This window comes from Macrobrachium rosenbergii, chromosome 1 (genome assembly GCF_040412425.1).
Source record: "Macrobrachium rosenbergii isolate ZJJX-2024 chromosome 1, ASM4041242v1, whole genome shotgun sequence".
NCBI classification, from domain to species: Eukaryota; Metazoa; Arthropoda; class Malacostraca; order Decapoda; family Palaemonidae; genus Macrobrachium; species Macrobrachium rosenbergii.
The window spans coordinates 54,123,348-54,145,560 of NC_089741.1; the positions used below are offsets into that span (position 1 = coordinate 54,123,348).

A 22,213-nucleotide genomic window follows, 5' to 3' on the forward strand; every position below is an offset into this window, starting at 1 on the left:
CTTGGATTATTCATCCCCCCCTCCCCAACCTTCCTCCAGCCTTTTTGTATTAAGGTCATTGAATGTCCGATCTCTTCTGCCTCTATTTGTTTTATAATAATTGCATCTGATGGTTCCCTCCTTATCAGACAAAGCTGAAATTTAACACTGCACTGTCTCCTTATTTGTTTTGGTTTCTAACCTTTAAAGGTTTGGTCTGATTTTTTTTTTTTTTTTTTTTTTTTTTTTTTTTTGCTTTAATTATATCCATGATATCCAATATACTTCCTTATCCAAGAAAGCTTTTGTTATCACCCCCTCAATGATATTTTGCAATTGATTCCGAGATTACACCCACGCGTTGTAAAGATATACTTATCAGTATTTATAACAGACATAAATACAGCTCGATTCAAGAGAAAGAAGGTCGTATGTGCTCCCAGTCTTAGAGAAGATAATTGTAGCGAAGACCACCGCACTTCCTCGCAGAAATTTCCGAAGATTAAAGTAGCCACCTGTGTGTGTCAGCTACCCTCTGGGATGTCGTGTCTTGTACATTATATATTAGAGTAAGGTCGAGTCACGGATTAAGCTCCCCCCATGCACTTCTGCCATTGTATTAGGTCGCAGCTATTAAGTTGATCCTGCAAGCGTACGCACACTGGAGTCATGATAGGCCAGACCTGCCGCCCCAAGAGCGACCCGGGAGGGAGGGAGGGCGGGCGGGCGGGTGGGCTACGCCTTGCTTTAATTCCGCTTTGTACCATTTTCCTTTGCATTGCTTCACTCTGTTGTATTACGTGTGCCGCGTCTGTTTCCTGTTAGATCTGTCTTTCGTTAAGCCCTGTGCTCCCCGGGAAAGTTGATTATCGCCGTGTCCGTTGTTCTTGCACGGTTGGTTTATTAATCTTTAGAAGAGGTTACTGTATCGCAGAATTTTATGGTTTTATAGCAGCTTATTAATGGCAAGGGAATGAAAATCTTAGTTTGATAATAGTGGCACCACGTAGAATTAGAAACATTTCCCCGTTATGAGCTTCCACCTTCCAAAATACGTCCCCAGTCATTGCTGCTTATTACCCGGCACCTACCTACCTTCCTACCTACCTACCTACCTACCTACCTTAACCATTTCTCCGGTCCTCAGAGACTTCGCTTATTAAATCAGGATTTCTTACCTCGTCATCACGAGACATGTTTTTATGGACCGGCCATATTGATTCCTTGCTTTGACTCGCACGCGCTCGAGCCGTTGTCATTGACGTGGAAACATTTTATCTGTAAGCTGTCTAGTTATCAGTCTGCTTCGCGTGCGTTAAATTTTAAGACTTTGAACTGTAAAGCCACTGCCAATTTGGCTGGTTCCTGGAGCATCAAGATTTGGCACCCGACAGGCAGCAGGTATTCATCAAGTCGTAGGAAATGGATTTTCGTACTCAGCGAGCTTTGCTACCATGATGATGTCAAGTCGATTTCAGCCCGGCGGTTTCTGTCCGTTGTACAGATATTGATTCGTCATGATTTACTGGTAGTTCTGTCAGTCTTGAGAGCATGCATTAATATTTAACATATTTATTTGCTCTCTAAATATTGCGTTATTTTACATAGTTTAGAAGAGTACGAGTTGCTGAGAATAGTTTTGACAAATCTTTTCTTGTAGATTCTGAAAGCGTGACTACACTCTTGTGCAGTTGGACGATTAAATATCTAGTCATACAGACTTTTAATATATCTTCCTGGTGTTGTTTTCTTTTATTCGTAAACCTAAAAATGTCATGCTGGAACTGACTGACTTGAAGAAGTTGCATGGGCCTTAATCCGTTGACGGACAAACTATATAGCGAAACTTTCGGTAAAACACTAGCATTCCTGCAAATACAGTATGGCCTTTGATGTCCCCTGTTCATGCATTCGTTCAATTTCTGGAAGAAACCGTAAAATAAACTTTATTAATGAATCTGCAGGCGTTGTGCACACGGTTAGTAAAGAGTATTGCTGGTGCTGCCATCTGTTGAGTCCCAACAAGAAAATGCCTTGTGTGTTGTTTAGCAGTGTCGGTACCTGAACACATCGGCTTGAAGGTTCCCGTGGGAATCTGGATCCATTTCTCATGTATGAAACTGGATGTAGGGTGAGATCTATGGCGGATACACTCCATACAAGGGCATGTTGCCACCTGTATGTAGCTTCGTGCATTCCTGTGCTCTTTTGCTTGTGTCGCCTTTTCCTCCTCTTGCCTTAACACCAAGAAGTTTTGTGTCGCTTCACGCCACTTTTTTTTTCCCCTTTTCTTTTAGAGGACAGTTTTTAGTTTTCTGTAAAAGAAAACTACTGAGATGGCTTTTTATCTGTCCATCTGTCCGTCCGCCCTCAGATTTTAAAAACTACTGAGGCTAGAGGGCTGCAAATTGGTATGTTGATCACCCACCCTCCAGTCATCAAACATAACAAATTGCAGCCGTCTAGCCTCAGTAGTTTTTATTTCATTTGAAGTTAAAGTTAGCCACGATTTGCTTCTGGCACCGCAATAGGTGCCAACATCAGAAAGTGTCATGGGCCGCGACTGGGTTTCATACAGCACTATACGCTGTACAGAAAACTCGTTTGCGCCGAAGAAACTTTTTTCTACTTTTTTTTTTCTTCTGGTATCTGTTTAGGAACTGCTCAGAGTTGCAGTTGCCTAATTCCTCGCTGTGTGAGCTGACAGCGAAGCATTATATGATCTGTGTCCAGCCTTCTGGCAATTGATTAAACCAATATGAGGGTTTGGGGATGTTCATTTCTCGTATGAGAGAGAGAGAGAGAGAGAGAGAGAGAGAGAGAGAGAGAGAGAATTTTTGTGTAAAATCTATTCATTAATTTGTACCAAAGAGGAGGAAGACAGGAATGAATGTAAGGAACAATGAAGAGAATGGGAAAGAAATAATAGATATTTACAAAAAAACAACGAGCATTTGTACGTCAAACTTAATCATAATGTCGCAGACACAACCACCTGCTACTGTGGCGTAGACGAAAAGTACTCTTGGACAGCGTGAGATATATTTTGCGAAAAGGCCCCCTCCCGCCACCTTCCGTCAAGTGTCAAATTACAAGGTATTACATGCCCATGTGTTTCAATCTCCGGTCTTACGGCGGTCTATACAGATTAGTCTGCGGTATTAGGTCTCTCTCCCCCCTCCCCACCCCCTTCCAAACGCCAGAAGCGACTAGGGGCTTAATGTGGTCGTCGCCCAAATGCACCTGTTTGATTTCAAGGTCACCTCAAAAGTGACTCGATCTGTATTTGTCGCTACAAGTTGTCATAACAATGTTCACAGTATAATCGTTGTTATTGTAAATAGCAAGCATTCGCATGGAACAATTCTAAAATGGAAAAGATAAAGAAAATAAGTACAAGTGTAAACGCTACAAGGCGTCGCAGCTGTAAATGCATTAAGCTGGAAATGCGCCTAGCGAAGCTACAGTGGCTTCACTTTTTAAACTTGCTGTTCAAGGCATTAGTTTCGCCTTAAGGAAGATTAGATAGGTCATGGTAAACCCCAGGCTTCTTTGGTCTTGTCAAATACCTCAGTGTTGATGGTCCTTGGTTTGAACGATAACAGCTATTCGATCTTATTGAGCCAAATTGTGAGCATACTTGAGCAGAAATCTTGATGAAGCCGTTCAGATTGTTTATCGTTTGTGTGCATTTTTCGGTACTTTTGAAGATAAGTTTTGTTAAATCGGCAAGATAAGAATATGGAGTGCTGCCGTACTGAGTTTCGCATCAGAGCTTATGAAAATGGTTTCCACCATTTATAAAACCAGTTTAAATGTCCTTATTGAAATGAATTTAAATGTCCTAGACAAACGTTCCTCGTTTAATTTTCGCTTCGTTGCCTATGACATACTTAGTTTGCCATTAGAGTTTATGAAATTAGCTTCCTTCTGTATTGAAATAGTTTTAAATGTCGCAAATAAATTTTCTTCGTGTTTTGAAGGTTCGATTCGTTTGCAGTGATTGGAATACGTATTGATAAAATTGGTACGAAAGTTGGCTTTCGAGATACTGGGAAAAATGTTCAATTAAGAACGTCTAATTCCATCCGAACTGGAAACGAATCATGGACCCAAAACAAGAATTCAGTTTCCAGAAACTTCTTTCTATCCCAGTGTGCTATTGCATTTTCGGAACAATTATTCCGAGCACCGAATGATGACCTACATCTGTGAGGAGTAAGACTTCAAAAACAATAATTGGATTCCCGCAGCGTTACGGTTTCAAGATGAACTTCATAAGTGGACCTGTACGAACAACTGCTCAACTATCTGCGTCTTTGTTCCTTAATTTAGTCAGGAAACCCATTGTTTTGCATTCACCAGACAAAAAAATAGTTCCGTGTATTTGTTCTACACCACATAGACGTACGAGACCATGGACATATCGAGTTGTTCCACTAAAAACTTGAGAGAAAATTGTCCATATGTTCATAACGAACCTATAGTGGTCTGTATTTGTAAGTTGACTTTAGCTCAAGTTGGAGGTTTATCGAATTTATACAGACTTCCTCCCATAAGTCTGCTGTAATAATAGCCTTGATGAAGCTGCGCGCGTTGTCCCAGTCTCACTCACTTCATCTTAAAGGCTTCATTATATTGTGTACCTATTGACACAGAGAAAGCCTCTCTCTCTCTCTCTCTCTCTCTCTCTCTCTCTCTCTCTCTGATGATCCGCACACACACGACGAGACACGAATTACGCATGATCTCAGCGTCAATGGCCGTACGTAGCTGGAACGGCCACAAGGTAGACACCATAAGGTGCCTCCTTCGTCATCATAGCTGGCCGTCTGAAGGATGGGCGCGAAGAGAAGGGGAAGATGGGAGGGGGGTTGCTTGGTCGGGGACGGGTGCTAGATCTGTTGTTTGGGAGGAGTGGGGGAGACTCTCGCCATCCGTAATCATTTGTTTGTCCGTCGTTGACGTTTCCCATTATCAGGATAAGGGGGAACTCCATTGCGACGGAGACGACGATCTAGGGACCTCTTGGTTTCGGTGGGACACAAAAGAATGGATAAGTAAGCAGATAAAGGGAGGAAAAGAAATAGACAAACGCCGAAATGAACGGGCCCGAATGAAATGGAAGGGAAGGTGGTAGTAGACCTGTATTTGTATGAAAAGGTTGTACTTTTCCTCCCCTACATGTTCCTCCTTTGGTTTTTTTTTTTTTTTTTAATATTCTTGACATCTTATCCTCCATCTTCATTTCCTCTCGCCTCCCTGCCTTTTGTCCCTCATTTCTTGACGTTATTAGTTTCCATTTCCTTAGCCTAATGACGCGTCCAACCACGCCTCTGCGCGTCAAACCAACAAGTAGGCGTAATGTTGTCCTTTTTTTTTCTACTACATACCTTCTTAACGATATCATATGCACATACTTTTAGAATCCATTTTTAAACAAGAGTTTAAGCAGCGGCTTGCTCCTTCCTCATTTGTGGCTTAGTAATTGTAATGAAAGCGCCATTGATCAATTATACTGCGTTTCGCTGAAAACAGCCTTCATTTGCATCCACCTCTAAAATATCCGGGCGTGGTGTATGCAAGAGCAGGTGCTGAATGTTAATATTTATAACTTGTTTTTGCGCTGATTTTGTCACTTGCAGCGTCATGTATACACGTAAATGAATACGGTTATCGACTGAATAATTATGCTTATTACAGCTACAGGCGATTTAACTTGTGTGAACTGATTTTCTTTTTTGAAGTCGGATAACGATTGTGAAAGCTATATAAACTGTGTTATTGCATATAACCAGATAGAACTTTCTTCAGTATTTAACTTAGTTTTTAGCAGGCATTCCAGATCGTACATTTCATGTAATTCCATTGTCGTCCAAAAACACTTAATAGCGTGTTAATGATGTATTTGATTGCCTTCATGATGGATTTTATGATACATATATCAGTGACTGTATAGTTATCAGATTGCACTTGGCTCCTTTCTTATTTGCTTAGAGAATATGAAGGATTGTGGAAGGGTGTTTTATTTCCACTGAAAAAGGCTGTTATAATGCACAACAATGCGATGACAGCAGCCTTGAGCTGATATCTATAAAAATGTCAGTAATCTGTCATTGCTGAAGAAAATTTCTGTTTTGATTCTTAAAAACAGAGACCATGTTAAATGTACGGTATTAGTAGTGATATTCTGGTGAGCTCTATACAATATTTAGGTACGTGATTTATTTATGCAGTGATAAATCCCTTGTATGGATTCTCATAAATGCGTGTATGATTTTGATCTACCATCAATTTGGAAGACAAGGAGGAACATTCAGTCAATAGTTGAGGTGACACCGAGGTACTGCAAAAATAACTTCATGCAATCTATAGTGTAGAGGTCAGTGGTAGATCTGGTGCATGAAAACTGTCAACATCATAATCTAGTGTCGTGAAATTTGACTCCTGTCGTCGTGGTTGATCGAATGACTGATTTGCTTGTATCACTGTGATGTGCAAAGAATGAGGGTTGGTGTGTGAGCAGATACGATGATAGGATAATATATGTTTATAACCTTCAACAAACCCCAGAGTTTTCGACCTCGGTATCCATCGAGTGTTTTAGCAGTAGTGGTAGAAAGATTTCAATTTATTTCAGGTGTGTGATGTCATATACATGAAATATACACAATCCACATTATTAATAAGAGCGATTTTTTTCCATTGTTGAATTACATCAATATGCACTTTATTCTGTATTGATTTCACTTATTACACTCTTGACTTAATGTTTGTATCTTGAAAGAAAAATACCTTTGCAAATTTTCATATTCATAAAGAATACATTTGCTTTGTTGTTAACAATCATTTTGTTTCAAGATAAGGTTGAGATATACAATTTATTTTTGCTGAAAATAAACAAAAAAAAAAGAGTAATGTTGTAGCTACTTGTTAATTGCCGCTGCTGTTGATGCTTCTGCTGTTGTTTGTTGTGATTGATGCCAAAAGGAATATTTTCAAAGATTGGGTCCTACAATTGAAGACCTTCTGACTCTTTCAGCAACGTTTGGAGGGATATCCGTGTGAATGTTATGTAAGTCTGTTTTTTATTTCACTTTTTTTTACATTATTATTTTCTCTCCTAATTATACCTTTTACCGAGTCTTCCTTTCTCTTTTTTGTGCTTGCTTTTTATTTTTCTACCCCTCACTGGTTCCTTCCGTTGTCCTTGATGACCTAGCTTATCCCCCCGTGGAAGTATTTCAGAGGAAAAAAGTGCCCCCCTCCACCAGCCACCCCCATTTTCCCTATTTTTGACCCCACGTCCACGAGTCCCCTTTTTTCATCCATACCCCCAGAAAGGTCCAGACGTTTTGTTGTTGTTTTTCAAATTTTTTTTTTAACCACCGTATGGACCCATTTCGACTTACAACATTCCATTCGATATATACACACAATCCGGATTATTTATAGTTGCATGGATTTCAACTAATCTTATATATATATAAATACACAAAATATATATATAAAATATTATATATTTATATATATACATTTGAGAGACGGGTGCTGACGAGACCAAACATCAAAGGCCGCATATGCAATGCTTGCATATAAATAAAATTTGTTTTAGCATGAGGATATAATAACGTCTTCAGATCTTATATACTTTTTTTTAATATCCGGTTACCTCACTCTCCTTTTTTTATGTGCAGAGATTTTATGATTTTCTCATTTATTTATATACATATATTATTGTGGTAAGCAGTAACCGTAGGCCTCGCTCCTTCCAAAAAAAAAAAAATAAAAAAAATAACCTTTGTTGGCATTATTTCTTTTGAATGTAAGACCACATGTTAAATATCTTTTATTGAGTCATATATATATATATCTGCATAATGTAAAATCCAAAGCATGTCATCCCCTTTTCTTATCCCCATTTCATCTAAAGAAAATGAAGATATTAAATGCAAAGATAAACATCTTAATGAAATGTTAAAAAGTGATGACTGGTGATGATGATGATGATGATGATAACGGTAATAAACATAACACTCAAAATAAACTCGAAAGATTATATCCCTCCCTCTTGCAACTCTAGTCCCAGCAGATTTAGTTATTTATGCTGTATCTGATGAGTACATTTCAGCCATGGAGGTGTTGTAAATTTTTGTGTGGAACGTTTAATTCATTTTTCCGGCTCTTTTTTTTTTTAATAACGATGATGATGCCTAATTATGAAATCGTTTCAGAAGACAAAAAACACACTCTTACACTCATTTAGGACTAAATAACTGACTCGAAAAATCAGCCTTTAAAAACTCTTTTTACATGTACAAGTACGTCGCTCACTTTTTCTCCGTTATTTTCTAGCTGTCCTTCGCTTCAATTCTTGTCCCCACCCTGATTCCTGTTCCTCTCCTTTCCTCTCCTCTCCTCTCTTCTCTTCTCTTCTCTTCTGTGTTGGTCTCTTCGTTTCTCCTCTCCTCTTCTTCTTCAGTCGAAGAGTCTCATCCTCTTTTACTCTTCCGAATCCAAGCGCTCTCTCGTCTATGCCCGGGTTGCAATTTTCATGTATGTGAGAAAGACAGAGGAAACTTCAGGAAATGTTCTTACCTTCTCCTGATCCTGTTTCTTGTTCCCCCTCTCACCCTTTCCCTCCTCCTGTTTTTCTATCCTTTTCTTGATTTTTCCCCTTCCCGATGACCTGTAATATCTCCTTGGGCAAGAGATAGAGGTGTGCATCATGATCTCTTGGCGGTTTCTTGTGTTGTGGCCTCAGCGGTCGTCTTTCCCCCTCGTGGAACTGAGTTTTTGAGATGTGTAGGGTCAGAATTTTTTTTAGGTCTAGGTCAGTTTATCTGTTATTTGACTGCTTTTGCTGTTTATGAGAGTTTTACAGCGAGAAGGACTACTGTTGTGAATTTAAAAAATGTTGTGGCGGTGACCACCATCGATACTCCTACTTACCAGAACGCGAAACACTTAGAAAAGAATGTGGGCGTGTGTGTTTGGGTGGAAAAAAAAAAAGAGTAAAGGCAGATGGCGAAGATGAGATTGGCATTAAGAGTAGAAAAGCGTGATGTTGGCGAGACCGGAGGATGGAGGTGGGGAATGAAGAATCCCGTGAAACAGCCATTGAGTAGCTTGGAGTGATATTACCTGCAGAGATGAGGTGATCCTGAATGCAGCAGGTGTGTGCCTTTACCCATCGTTCTCCTGACGCGGAAAAGGCTTTACGATCGCAGGGGCCCGGCGTTTGGAGCTTGGTTGTGCTCGCGAGATGGCTTCTCGGCCTTGATGAGAAACCTCGTATGGCCATACTTACTAGGATATGGGCGTGACTGATACGTTGTGCGTGCGTGGTTTGTGTGTGTGTGTGTATGCGTGCGTTGCTTTCTATGTTCCATTTTTAGAAGGTCTCTCTTGTTTGTCCATATGGTCATTTAGCAGTGATCTTGAAACCTATTGAAATTTTTAAGTGTCGATATGATTATCTTGGGAACTGACGCATGGCTGGTTCGTCTGATATATTATTTGACAGTTACCATACTTGGTTGTTTTATCTCCTGCTTTTCTTTTGTAACCTGACAAAAGCTGATGTTCACCACCTTTGTGTGTGTGGATTTCCACCAGAATGTGTATATTCGAAAGAGGATAAGTTTCAATCGCTTTTCGGCCGAGACCTAGACGTGATATTGACGTTGCTGTTTGTTGCAGCCAAAATAGGGCAATTGATGACAAATAATTCTTTATATTCCCAATTTATTCATGGACTTGGATAACACGAAGATTTTGAGAGCAAATTTGAAGTAGCTATAACATCAGAATTCACGAAAGAAGATTTAAGCTGGCATAATTTTTTTTTCTCATTTCCAAGAGTTGCATCAGTATTTTCTCTTTGTCTTCTTCCATCCTCTTGATAACAGTTTATGATATTCACGTTTCATTTTCTATAGAACATCCATAACACATTAAGACAATTGTTGACAATATTGTGTGTTGTGAACCTATCTTTTTATTTCATTTCTTCTTAAGTCATTTCATCAAACAAGTGGGAAAACAGAGTATACTCATTTTCGTTCTACTTCTCCCTTCGCCCTTGCAGCCAACCAGAAGCCCCTGACATTCGACGACGTCTACAACCAGTCGTCACCTACAAACTGTACCGTCTACTGCGGAGGCATCACCAACGGCCTTTCGGAAGAGCTCATGCAGAAAACTTTCGCGCCTTACGGACAGATCCACGAGATCCGGGTCTTCAAAGATAAAGGATATGCATTCGTAAGGTAAGTCGTCTTAAGGTCGTTTATCCCTTCCTAATGCCTGCTTATGTCATGCAGTATATCGCCTTAGTCGAGTCAAGGTCTAGACGCAGTGGTTCTCAACCAGGGGGAAATTTCAGTTTTGGGGGGCGGGAGTTGTTCAATTGCTATTTAATGGGTAAAACTACACTGTAAAATTATTCTACGTATGTAAAGGTTATGTACTAATATGGAAGAAAATATGAAATTTTAGTATTATGTGCATATTATTTGGAATGCACCTTTTTAGGCAGACAATTTTGGAAAGGAGGGGGAATGACATTGTGACATATGGTAAAAGGGTGCACGGGCCAAAACAAGTTGAGAACCACTAGTCTACAGCCTGAGTCGAGTGTTCGTTCTTTGCAGAATTAGCTAAATAATATTTTAACCACTTTAAGTTGGGAATTACTTCATTATCCTCATAGTCTGTAGGACTCGCGGGATTTAAACTTGAATTGGAGCCTTAGCATATTTCTAATGACTTAAATATTATTTTTATTTTTACGGTTGAAACTCATCTTGTTGTAGGACTCTGTAGGATTTAAACTTGAAGTGGAGTCTTAGTTTATATCTGACGATTTATTTATTATTGTTTACTTATTTAATTATTTTTATTTTTTGTTTTTTATTTTTTTTATTTTTTATCTATTTTTATTTAATTTTTTTTTCATTTCGACACTTTTCTGGTTGTTCCTAGCTATGCAGTTTCTCTGTAGAGACTTCCAGAATCTACTCAGTTACGACCTTATTATAGACATTTCTTTATTGTGCGCATTTTAAGTTCATTTCCATTCTGATTATCTAAAGCCCTTTCTCAATTTCAAGTTCTCTTCTGCAATATTTTAACCTACAAAATCTGACCTGTAACCTTTTATAATTGTCTTTGGCATGATTTCCGTGTAAATTTTTGTATTTTTCTCTTTTTTCAACTCTTGTTTAAGTCTGAAATTCGCTTTATTGTACCCGTCCACAAAGTTTGAAGTTCGCTTGTCTTGTGACTTATTAGACAACAATGATTATGAAATATTATCATCCAGAGAACTTCTAAGTAAAACGCTCCGTGTGTCACTGAGATTTTACATTACTATTAGGTAAAGATATTCTCAGCTTTGCTGTTGTTATTATTATTATTATTATTATTATTATTATTATTATTATTATTATTATTATTATTATTATTATTATTAAGATATGGAAGTTTTAAAAGCTGTAACTGGAAAAGCAAAAGAACAGATAAATCATGCTAAGTCAAGCAACAAATAAAAGTCTAAATAAAAAGTTTGAAACTTTAAGGTAATGGTGCGTGTTGCTTTTAAGTAGAAGTATTATAGCATTTCTTGAACTCTTTAGAATTATCTCAAGCGTTCAACTTGCCATGGCTATATTTTTCTTTTTTTTTACTATGGGCATTGTTCTCAGAAACTGAAGGGCGGTTGTAGTAAGGGTTGAGTAGGTCATTATGCCTTGAATAAAAGATTTCATTTATAGAGAAGTTTCTAATCGCTTGTACCATGTATCAAACCTATATATTCCGTATCAGTCCTTGGCAGAGAATACTTTCAGGGAGGCTTTCTAGATATGTCCAGCAACCTACTCAGAAATTTATTCATCTGGTATTCGCAGATTCTACCAAGAAACTGTTGAGTGATTCCGCAGTTGCTTTTCACAGAATAGAGCAACGTCGAGATACTCCAGAAATGTCACATAGAATTTTCGTTAGAAGTAGCGAAGAGCAGAGGACGGGGTTTTAATGCTTTGACCAGAGCTTTGTGACATAAAGTTATGAATTTTCTCCCCTCCCTGTATGCATTTATGCATGTATTAAAATTATTTACCTTGCTGTGATCCTGTTGTTCGGAAATATTATATGCAGTGACGACTCCCTCGTTCACCAGTTTTATATACTCTCAAACGTGTGTATATATGTATATATATATATATATATATATATATATATATATATATTGTATGTATATATATACAGTATATGTATATATAATGGGTATGTACTGTATGTATGTATTATAAATTCATCTCATGCTAACTCGCCCGTTTGTATTTTTCATCTTATCAAAGACTTCCCGTAAAAGAGGCTGTCGTGTTTAAATTCCTTCATAAAGAAGCAATTGAAATTCTGCTTTTATTTTTTAGTATCATATGTTAAAGGGACAATTTTAAATGATTAGCATTTCATGTATATTCTGTGAAAATTGCGCTGCCTATTTCCCTCCCCCCCCACCTTTTTTTTTTATTTCACGGGCGTAATTTTTTTCCATACATTTACATAAAATATCGCAGAACCTTTTTTGCATTTTATGAGCGTTGTAAACTGTAAATGAATAGCGCATTCCAGAATAAAATGAATTATTTACTTTCCACGGAATTTCCAAACTCACAGCTGCCGGTTATCCTGCATAGCAGAGTGGTAGTGTGAAGTGACACAGCTAAGCCTCTCCCTGGATTTTTATTATTTTATGTTGACTATGCAAATCGTCCGTCGCACTTTTATTCTCTACGACTACCATTGTCATTAATCTTGTTTTCCTCCTTTTTTTTTGTATACATATTTTTCCTCTCCGGTATTCATTGCGCCGGGCTTTCGTTCTGACAACCTGATATGCTGTCGTTAATAATGCGACGTTTGAGAGAGAGAGAGAGAGAGAGAGAGAGAGAGAGAGAGAGAGAGAGAGAGATTATTTCCTCAGGTGTCATGTTTCGTTTGAGCTCTTTAGGTGAACCAATGTAAATTGTAACTAAATGTTACCTTCCAGCTGTTTTGTGTATATATGTGTGTACATATAATGTGTGTGTATGTTTGCGTGTTTGTTTGTGAGAGAGAGAGAGAGAGAGAGAGAGAGAGAGAGAGAGAGAGAGAGAGAGAGAGAGAGGAAAAGGTTGTAAATAAGTCAGAGAAGGGAAGGGGGCAAAATGAAATACAGGAAAAGGTTGGGCTTACACGTCCACCTCTCCTCTTCGCTGTTAGGCCTCAGTAAATAATCAGTTATTCAAGATTCGTTTTATTTGTACTTTGGATGATCGAGCGTTGTTGTTATTTATTGTGTCCTAGACCTGTCTTAACTGGGGTTCCTCAGGATGGTATCTTTTTGCTTTTAGTAGTTTATGAACATGTGTATTAGTGGTAAAAATAAAAAAAGTATGCCATGGCATTAAAGAAGACCGCACTTCCTGTTAGGTTACCTGGTCCACTCTTGAGCTACTGATACGTAGTATTCGTCATCATAAACGTTTCTAGTTCAGGTCAAGGTCTGGTTCAGGTTACTCCCCTTACGACGTTAAACATGAAGAGTCTCTCTCTCTCTCTCTCTCTCTCTCTCTCTCTCTCTCTCTCATTTCCTGCTTAATACGTATCTGGTCAAGCTCTTAGCCTAGGCTTTTTCATGATTTCCCGGGCCTTTCCACTGGACTTAGTCTTGCTACTGATAAGTATGGCTTAGCTCTGCTTCAAAAGCTATTGGCATTGTTACTGATCCCCCTCTTATAAAAAGCTGTTACTGAGGCTGGCAAATTTTCTCTTTTTTTTTTAATGTCTTTGCGTTGATGTTTGTAAAACTATTTTTGCTTCCTAGTATAAGATTAAAGGCTTACTTATCACAAGCAGAGTAGGAAACCTCTGAACTGCTAATTTTGAAAACCTCATGAAGTATTTTATATTTAGTAATCGATACCATAGTGACTTTCTCATAGCTGATATCCAGTAGTGTTTGAACTTTTCAGCTATAGTTTTCACCCAAGAAGGAAAGAATTACTTAGGCAAGAGGAGATTCCTGAATCAGACTTCTGCTTTATGATAATTTTATTTTGTACACCATTTTATGGATGTGAATATTTTTTAGTGGTGATTTTTCGAGATTTGGACTTCCATTCCTTAAGGCTTAATATTCCGTTTTGGAAATATTGATATTTATGCAATATGTAAAGACATTTCTGAATCAGACCTTACAGTCAGATACCGGGTTAGGATGATCGTTGCAGGTTTGTTTATATATATTGCCCAACAAAGAAGGCATATAGATATTCTCAGAATAATTTTTTCCTTCATTGTATTTAGTCCTTTTTTAATAAAAACAGTCTTGACCTTCAAGTGTCTCCCGCTTTCAGGTTTTCAACGAAGGAATCAGCTACACACGCCATCGTGTCTGTGCATAACTCCGAGATCAACGGCCAACCAGTCAAATGCTCGTGGGGGAAGGAATCTGGTGACCCTAACAACACTCCCGTCACTACTCAGGTCATGGTAGGTTCTGAAGCAGCCCTATTTTTTCACCGAAGGGAGATTCTATTATTCTTCTCAATGAAAACCACTCTTAAATATTTCTCCTCTTGAGATTTCCTTTCTATTCTCTAAAGGTATCTGTACCTGTAGACATGTAGGGCAGGGACTAGTTTTTACTGTAGGTACCATTTTTTCCAAACTCTTGCACATTGACTCTCTTTAGATGCTCAGATTACTTTAGATCACAATACTAGGACGTGTCAGGGAGCTTAGAGTAAATTTAAGGTAATTTTACGTGTAATTTAGTTTAAAAAAAAAACGGGAGACTGAGATCCCTTTACTTGTAGAAGTAAAATGTGTCTGTGTGCAGCATGAGAGATCCCTGACAGGTCACAGTACTGGTGCCCTGGGCAAAGTGGCCTGGCTGTTCCCACCTCTACCTGATATGCCATCCATTCAGGTGAAAGGTATGAGATGTCCGGTGGGATTGGTCAGGCGACGGGTGCCCAGTGGCACCCTAGGGCGACATCCCTCGCCATGTGTCGTGTGTCAGTGGCTCCCTTTCTGTGTGTTTCAGACGCTGACCGATGTGTCCGAATGCTTGTCTTTGCAGCCGCTGCCGGGGTCGCAGTACCCGTACAACTACGCCGGCCAGATGGGCTACTGGTACCCTCAGGGCTACCCAGCTCAGGTGCAGGGACAACAGTTCCTGGGCATGCAAGGCTTCGCTTACGGACAGTATGGCTACCAGCAGGGGTAAAGAATAGTTTCATAAGTCTATCTATATACATATAAATATATTTATACGTCCGTATCAACCTACATAGTTTGATCACATGCCGCAGCCTGTCGGCATTTTCTTCATTTGTATGTGCCCGAATAGTAGTTGATGGAACCAGCAGATCTTAGCGGCTATATTTGGAATGAGGAGGTTTGTTATGGAGATCTGCTCGTTGCCATCAATCGCCTCAAGGGTCATGTCATGTATATCTTAACAGAAGTAGACAAACTAGAGTTTTGTGGCGGGTTTTTATTGGAAGATTCTTCAGGTTGCTCTTCATCCTTGAAGGATATTTGTTCGTAAGAATAAACATCTCTCATGAAATCTCCTCACAGAACTCACGTTGTTGATGGATTGTGTTGTGTGTTTTTGTTCGTGCTAACACTGCCTCTGTCACCTGTGATTTGGTATCGATGTGTTCTGAGAGACCAACTAGTTGCATTTACCCCCTCGCTCTCTCTCTCTCTCTCTCTCCCTCTCTCTCTCTCTCTCTCTCTCTCTCTCTTTCCCTCTCTCTCTCTTTCTCAGCTGTTCCACGCAGAAAGCTGCTGATGGCATTTGTGGCATGTTACATTAAGTATGTGGTTAAAATTAAGAGCAGCATATGATTTTATAGACTCGTAAAAATGGTAATCAATGGTGCCATTACATTGTAGATGCATGCTTAAGCAGTAATAAACCTGTAGAATTTGTGGTGTTTCGTGGAATTTGGGATGTTGTAGTTTGCTATTAGGAATGTTTAGAACATTCCTTAGACTTAGAGGTAGTGAGACATAACTTTTCGGCCTCTTTTTTTGAAAAGTGGTACATGAGATGTTTCAATATTATGAAATGTTTGATACAGCATTCTTGTCGTATTTTTACACCTGTATTTTAGCCAACCGTGTTATGTGCTTGGTGCCACTCTAGATTAGTTAAATGTCCCTTTAAACGTTTTATTTTTGAGATATAAAGTCGGTGGTAATTCTTTGTTTTAAGGCATATCATTTTTTTAATAATAAACTTTTTATGTTCTATGCAGCCGATTTTTTCTCCGTGTTAAATTTTATAGTTGTAGTTAAGACCAAAGGCAGAGTTTTTTTTTTTTTTTACCGTTGATGTTAAACCAAAGACATGATGGATATGTCCATACTGCATAAGCTGCGATCAATGACAGTTTCTTTGAATAATCCAGTCACTGGCGACGTCCTCGTCTTATTTATTTGAAATGAAAAAGAAAAGCATTCCTTTTATCAGGCTCAAGGTGCCTTCGTTTTGACTTTTGAAAAAAAAAAATTGGAAGTTTTCAAATCTGAGTAATATACAGATTCTAAGAAATATATATATATATATATATATATATATATATATATATATATATATATATATATATATATATATATATATATATATATATATATATAGTGATACAGGGAACAGGGAAATACTCCAGGAAGCATATCCAGAGGAAGATGGACGAAAACCACACATCACTAGGCTGTCTTTTTTTATTTCATAGCCAACGTTTCGTAATCTACATAATTACATCTTCAGGTCTGTGCATAAGAGAAGATAAAAGATAAACAATTATAAGTACAGTCTTAGAATACATTTAAAATATTACAGTAAGAATGAAATAAATAAATAAAAAAGATACAGCCAACCTAGAGGTGAGACAGTTACTGAACAGGTAGCAGAATCTCGAACCCAGAGTACTCCAGTATCAGGAACCATTCAAAACAATGTAAAACCTACATTGAGAACAAAGATTTTAGTGTCATCGGTCATACTGCCAACCCTCAAGATTAACAATCTTAGAGTCGTTATTTATAAAACAGCTTGTACCATCCTTAAATACTCATACATCCGCTGGTCAATTGTATTTAGCTTAACTCCTTACTGTGGTGGTTTCTTTCCATTTAGTTCCTTACTGTCTCACCTCTAGGTTGGTTGTGTCTTTATTTTTATTTATTTCTTACTGTGATATTTTAAATGTATTCTAAGACTGTACTTATAATTGTTTTTTTTTTACTGATGCACAGCCCTGAAGATGTAATTCTGTAGATAATTACGAAACGTTGGCTATAAAATTAAAAAGAGAGCCTAGTGATGTGTGGTTTTCGTCCGTCTTCCTCTGGATATATATATATATATATATATACATACATACATACATACATACATACATATATATATACATATATATATATTATATATATTATCAGAAAACATTTGCGAAAAAGCGCGCCTCACCTTTAAGTGGTAGTGTTATAATTACACAAGGTAGAATTTACTGCTGGCTACAGTAGGAACAAACTGATATCCTCTGGATGAGTGAGAGAGGAAAAAGCTGAGATTCAGTACAAACGTTTATTTAGATGACATTTCAAGACCCCTTGCTTAAGTGCGAAGTAAATGTCATAGAGAGTAAAAGTATGCGCAGTTCATTTGCAAAGTACAGACTTACTTGTCAGGGCTGTGGAGGGGGCTGGACGGGTCTGCCCTTCCTACTCCCGCAACGGATCTGAACAATTCGCGTAGGTTCCCTTTGTCAACCATTTATTTGGCTGTCACACTGGAATCCCCGACTTTACCGATTCAATCTCATTTCAAAATCGAATCTCCCTCCCGTCCATTATTTGTTTGCTCTCACTAGGCTGCCATTGGAGCTAAAAAATAGGAGAGAGTGAAAAAAAAAAAATTGGGAAATGGGACGATGGCGCCTCTACTCGAGCACCTCGTCCCCCCCTTCTAGACTGCGATATAATCCGATCACACTGCGTTTTCATCCTCCGCCAGTACTTTTATCTCCACAGATCGCTCTGAAAGTTCCAGTATTTCAAAGCATTTGTATCTGTTTAATGTTAAAACGGAGAGGGTGAAGAAAAGTGTCCAAAGTTCGGATCTTTCGTAGATGGTGATCCCCAAGGGTTTTCGGGGTCATTATCTTTATGATATTTACAGTCTTTTGTTTATGTTTTTACGGTAGTCCCCAAGGGGCTGGCATTAAACACGCCCCAAAGGTGGATACATACCGGGTTAAAATCCTTTGGGGGGGGGGGTCACTATCTAGGAAAGATCCGAAAGTTCGTTCCTCTGGGTGATGAATAGATCAGCGATTCTCGTCAATATGGTTTTTTTCTTCTTCTTCTTCTTTATAATACTACCTACCCTCTGTGAATCGCAAGATTTTTACTTTGCAAAGCTCCTCGGTGATCATTTGCTCGCTTATTCATTAGCTTCCGATGATATTCGTATTTCGTCACTTTTTCCCGATACCTCAAAGTATTGACTATGCCATTTGTGTTCACGAACACCTGTTTTCGGTCCTGCGTCTGTTGCTTCGAATTTTCACGTGAGTACCAGTTGTATATTTTTCAGGTATTTAACATTCTTTGTTTGAATTAATGGTCTTGTTTTGAAAGTCGTAGGTTCACATTGCCGTAAGTAATACGCTTATAAGGCATGAACATGCAAATATCGCTGTTGAGGGTAGCTTGCATACATAATATTAGATAAATTTATACATACGTACGTATATTTAAACATGAGCGCATCATTCTCTGCTAATGAGAAAACCAACCAAATTTTGTGATTATATTGTGCTTTATAAGAACGGTAAGCCGTTTTGGTTGCGTCTTTAATTCAATTTTTTGGTTAATTCCTCCAGTCTATAAATTGATTCCTGTTTGTTTGCTTGGAGAACAAGGGCCCTCGTCAGCACGACGCTGGCTTGGTCAGAAACAGCAGCTGCGTGCCAAGTTTTCTTAATAGCTCGAGGTAATATTGATGCTAAACTTAAATTGAGTTTTCGGTCATTTCGGAGCGACATTGTTAATGTAAAGTATTGTACATATAGCTTTTTGTATGTTTGAGAAATGGCGTTCGTAGCGTAGGATGCATTAGCTTGTTTCTTTTTGTGCATGTGAAAAACGTTCCCAAAGAGGTAGAAGAAATTTTGCTTATAAGAGCCCTCAGGGATATCTATAAGAACTATATTCCCTTTTCTGATCGTAACCGTGATAAGAAAAGAAAGCTTTCATTTCTTGTTACCAACTTTCCAAAGAAAGGGCGAGACTGGTAGAATTAACTGTACTGTATATTATATATATATATATATATATATATATATATATATATATATATATATATATATATATATATATATAGCACTATGTAGTGGAGGGGTATAGTCTGGGATGATTTAAATGCCCATGATAATCAGAATCATGAGCGATATATTCAGCAAGGAATAAATTAGTTAATTGAACAGCTGTACTAGAAATCTTTACAAAGGTCTGGAATTGCAATTATTACAGCACTCAAGTTTTTGTTTAACTACAAGGGGCGGTACAGCAGCTGAAGACCAAGCAGGAACAACATTCCAAACGCGGCTGAATAATAAAATGAAAAACAGCTGTCCCAAAGGCTGGAAAGATCTCAGTAACCTGATTTTTATTGCAAATGAAGAATAGACAGGCAGGGTATGTCTCAAAATTGAAATTGCGGTTGTGCTCAGTTAAAGAAACTGTCAGCGACAAGATCTGGCTGGGGGTTGTGATCCAGTGTCATAGGCCTACTAACAATCTTATTTTGAATTTATTAACCTCGCACGACTCGAACTGTCGACCTAACCGCCCAGTTCTCCTCGCTGCTGGGAGAAAGGGAGCTGGGGATTGGTACGATACACGTACACATCGTTACCGGGGTCTAAGCGATGTCAGGCAGGGCAACCGATCGAGGCTACGGCCTACCCCAACGCCAAATCAAAGTCCTCCAAAAAGAAGGCTTTGTGCTTACCCCATATAAAAAATGGGAAACAGCACGTTAAAACGAAGAAGATGATCTTCATATCCGAAAATTAGCACCATACACCAGTTTTGGTAAACATCTGCTTAGAGATTCATCACCCACTTGTCCATACTCAGATGATGGGATTGATACGATTAGGGTACCAACATCTGCTTATAGCATCAAGCTTGTTGCAAGGGCAAACTATTTGTGGATATATACATAATATAAATGGTAATGGGCGAAGATCATCTCCCCGAGGAACACTGCGGATTACGCTCATGTAGTCAGTAAATGCCCGTTAATAAATACCTTTCGCAGTCTTTTCGTTAAAAATTCAATAATAAGAGATGGTCCACCAACAGTGATGAGCGCAGGTTTAAAAACAATGACCTTGTGGTGGACATGTTTGAAACCAGTTCTAAAGTCAAGACCGGTTATACGAACTTCATGACCACGGATTTTTGTATCATACAGGAAATGAATTGTTGCATTACACACATACTGTACACCAAAGCTCTTACGAAAACAGATGATTATTTTCAGTATTGGTATTCAAAACTTAACCATATTTTGGATGTTGCGGCTAAGGTGATGGGGCAAATGGGGGAGGGGGGGGGGGAAAGGCCAGCAAACAAGCAGGATAAGTCGTGCAAAGCAGACAGAAAATTCACACTAAAAAGAATGGGCATACTTGCATTTTTATGCATATCACATTTCTCTAAATATCCCGGAATGCAATTAGTATTTAAATATAAGAATATAAGGACACCATATTTCAATCCTTATTCTGTAAGGATTAAATTACAATCCCAGCAAAGATGAAAATGTCCAGCCAGTAATTAGGGTTATAATTCTTTCGGAATTGAAAGTAAAATCTTGTCAGTACAAAGCTTATTCTGAATAACTAAACCAAGAACTGGAAATAACTTTTAAAAAGCAAGAAGCAGCTACTGTATGTTCAATGGAAATAAGTCACAAATCCAAACTGTGAGCATAGGGAAAAAAGTTTGTCGAAAACACTTTACTCTTTAGTCAACTGTTCTTTCCCTGAACATGTAAATAAGTACATTTTAAGCAAGAAAACTGAACCAACCAGGAATATTGAGGAAAATGAGCTCGAGCAATTGACAAGGGTGCATATACAATATTGCAAGCATTGGGCATTAAAGAACGGATTAATATTATAATGGAAATCATTCAAGTAGTAATTTCCATGTTACACAAACATTGCTTGATCACCTTGGAATGCAAATTAGCAATATACTGGTACTGTATATACCCTTAACATAATAAAGACCATAATTTGAAAGTGGTTTACCTCAGTACAGGCGTACAGATAATGTAATGTATAATACCCCTATTTAAGATACGAAAGACAAGGCAAAAAGAAAATAGTGGGAGCGTGAAGTTTAACAATAAAACAGGTTAAAGAAGAAATGAGAAACGTGAACTGGTGATCACAGAGAAATTGTCCCACATGAGAGTAAGATATTAGAAAGTTTACTAGTGTAATTATATATATATATATATATATATATATATATATATATATATATATATATATATATATATATATATATATATATATATATATATATATATTATATATATATATATATATATATATATATATATATATATATAAAGTATTAAACCCCAAGTTATTGGATCATTTTAACGTTTACGATGATACTTATGGATTAGTAATCTGTTCCTGATCTTGGAACTTGAAGCTGACTCAGACTTCATTCTTCGCAGAAATGGGTTGTAGGAATTTTGGTGTTTTATGTAGCATTTTCCCTTTGTGTTTAGTATCTTATCCCTCTATTTTTATACCCTTTGTAGTGCAATAACCGTTAAGTGGTATCCTCTCTGTTTAGTAAACCTTGGATCTCTCAGAAGCATCAGGTTGTACTGGAGGTAGTTCACGTGTCTACTGCGCATGTCCCATTAAAATTTCAAATACATCTTATGCCATCTCCTCTTCGTGCGACTTTCGTCCCATCCTCCAGTGTTCCGACTTTCGGCCCTGTCATTATGTAATGCCAAAACAGCATTGTTCTTTAACATCTTGTTGCTGCTAACGGAGCTGATGTAACTTACATCAGCAACTCAGTTGGCATCTGCCATTTGTTTTTTCTAGTACCAAAACTTTAT

General features: G+C 38.1%; 1 protein-coding gene across 5 annotated transcripts in view; it reads left to right on the forward strand.

Moving 5' to 3' along the window:
- The window catches only part of LOC136837231 (cytotoxic granule associated RNA binding protein TIA1), a 661,273-nt gene that overhangs the window by 622,913 nt on the left and 16,147 nt on the right, over positions 1–22,213 (forward strand). For 4 of the 5 annotated variants that reach the window (XM_067102097.1, XM_067101991.1, XM_067102166.1 and 1 more), the window contains 3 exons: positions 10,070–10,250; positions 14,388–14,523; positions 15,080–15,258. In XM_067102097.1, the coding sequence (XP_066958198.1) occupies positions 10,070–10,250; positions 14,388–14,523; positions 15,080–15,258 (496 nt within the window). The remainder of the gene's footprint in view (positions 1–10,069; positions 10,251–14,387; positions 14,524–15,079; positions 15,259–22,213) is intronic. The other variant, XM_067102035.1, reaches the window with a different exon arrangement.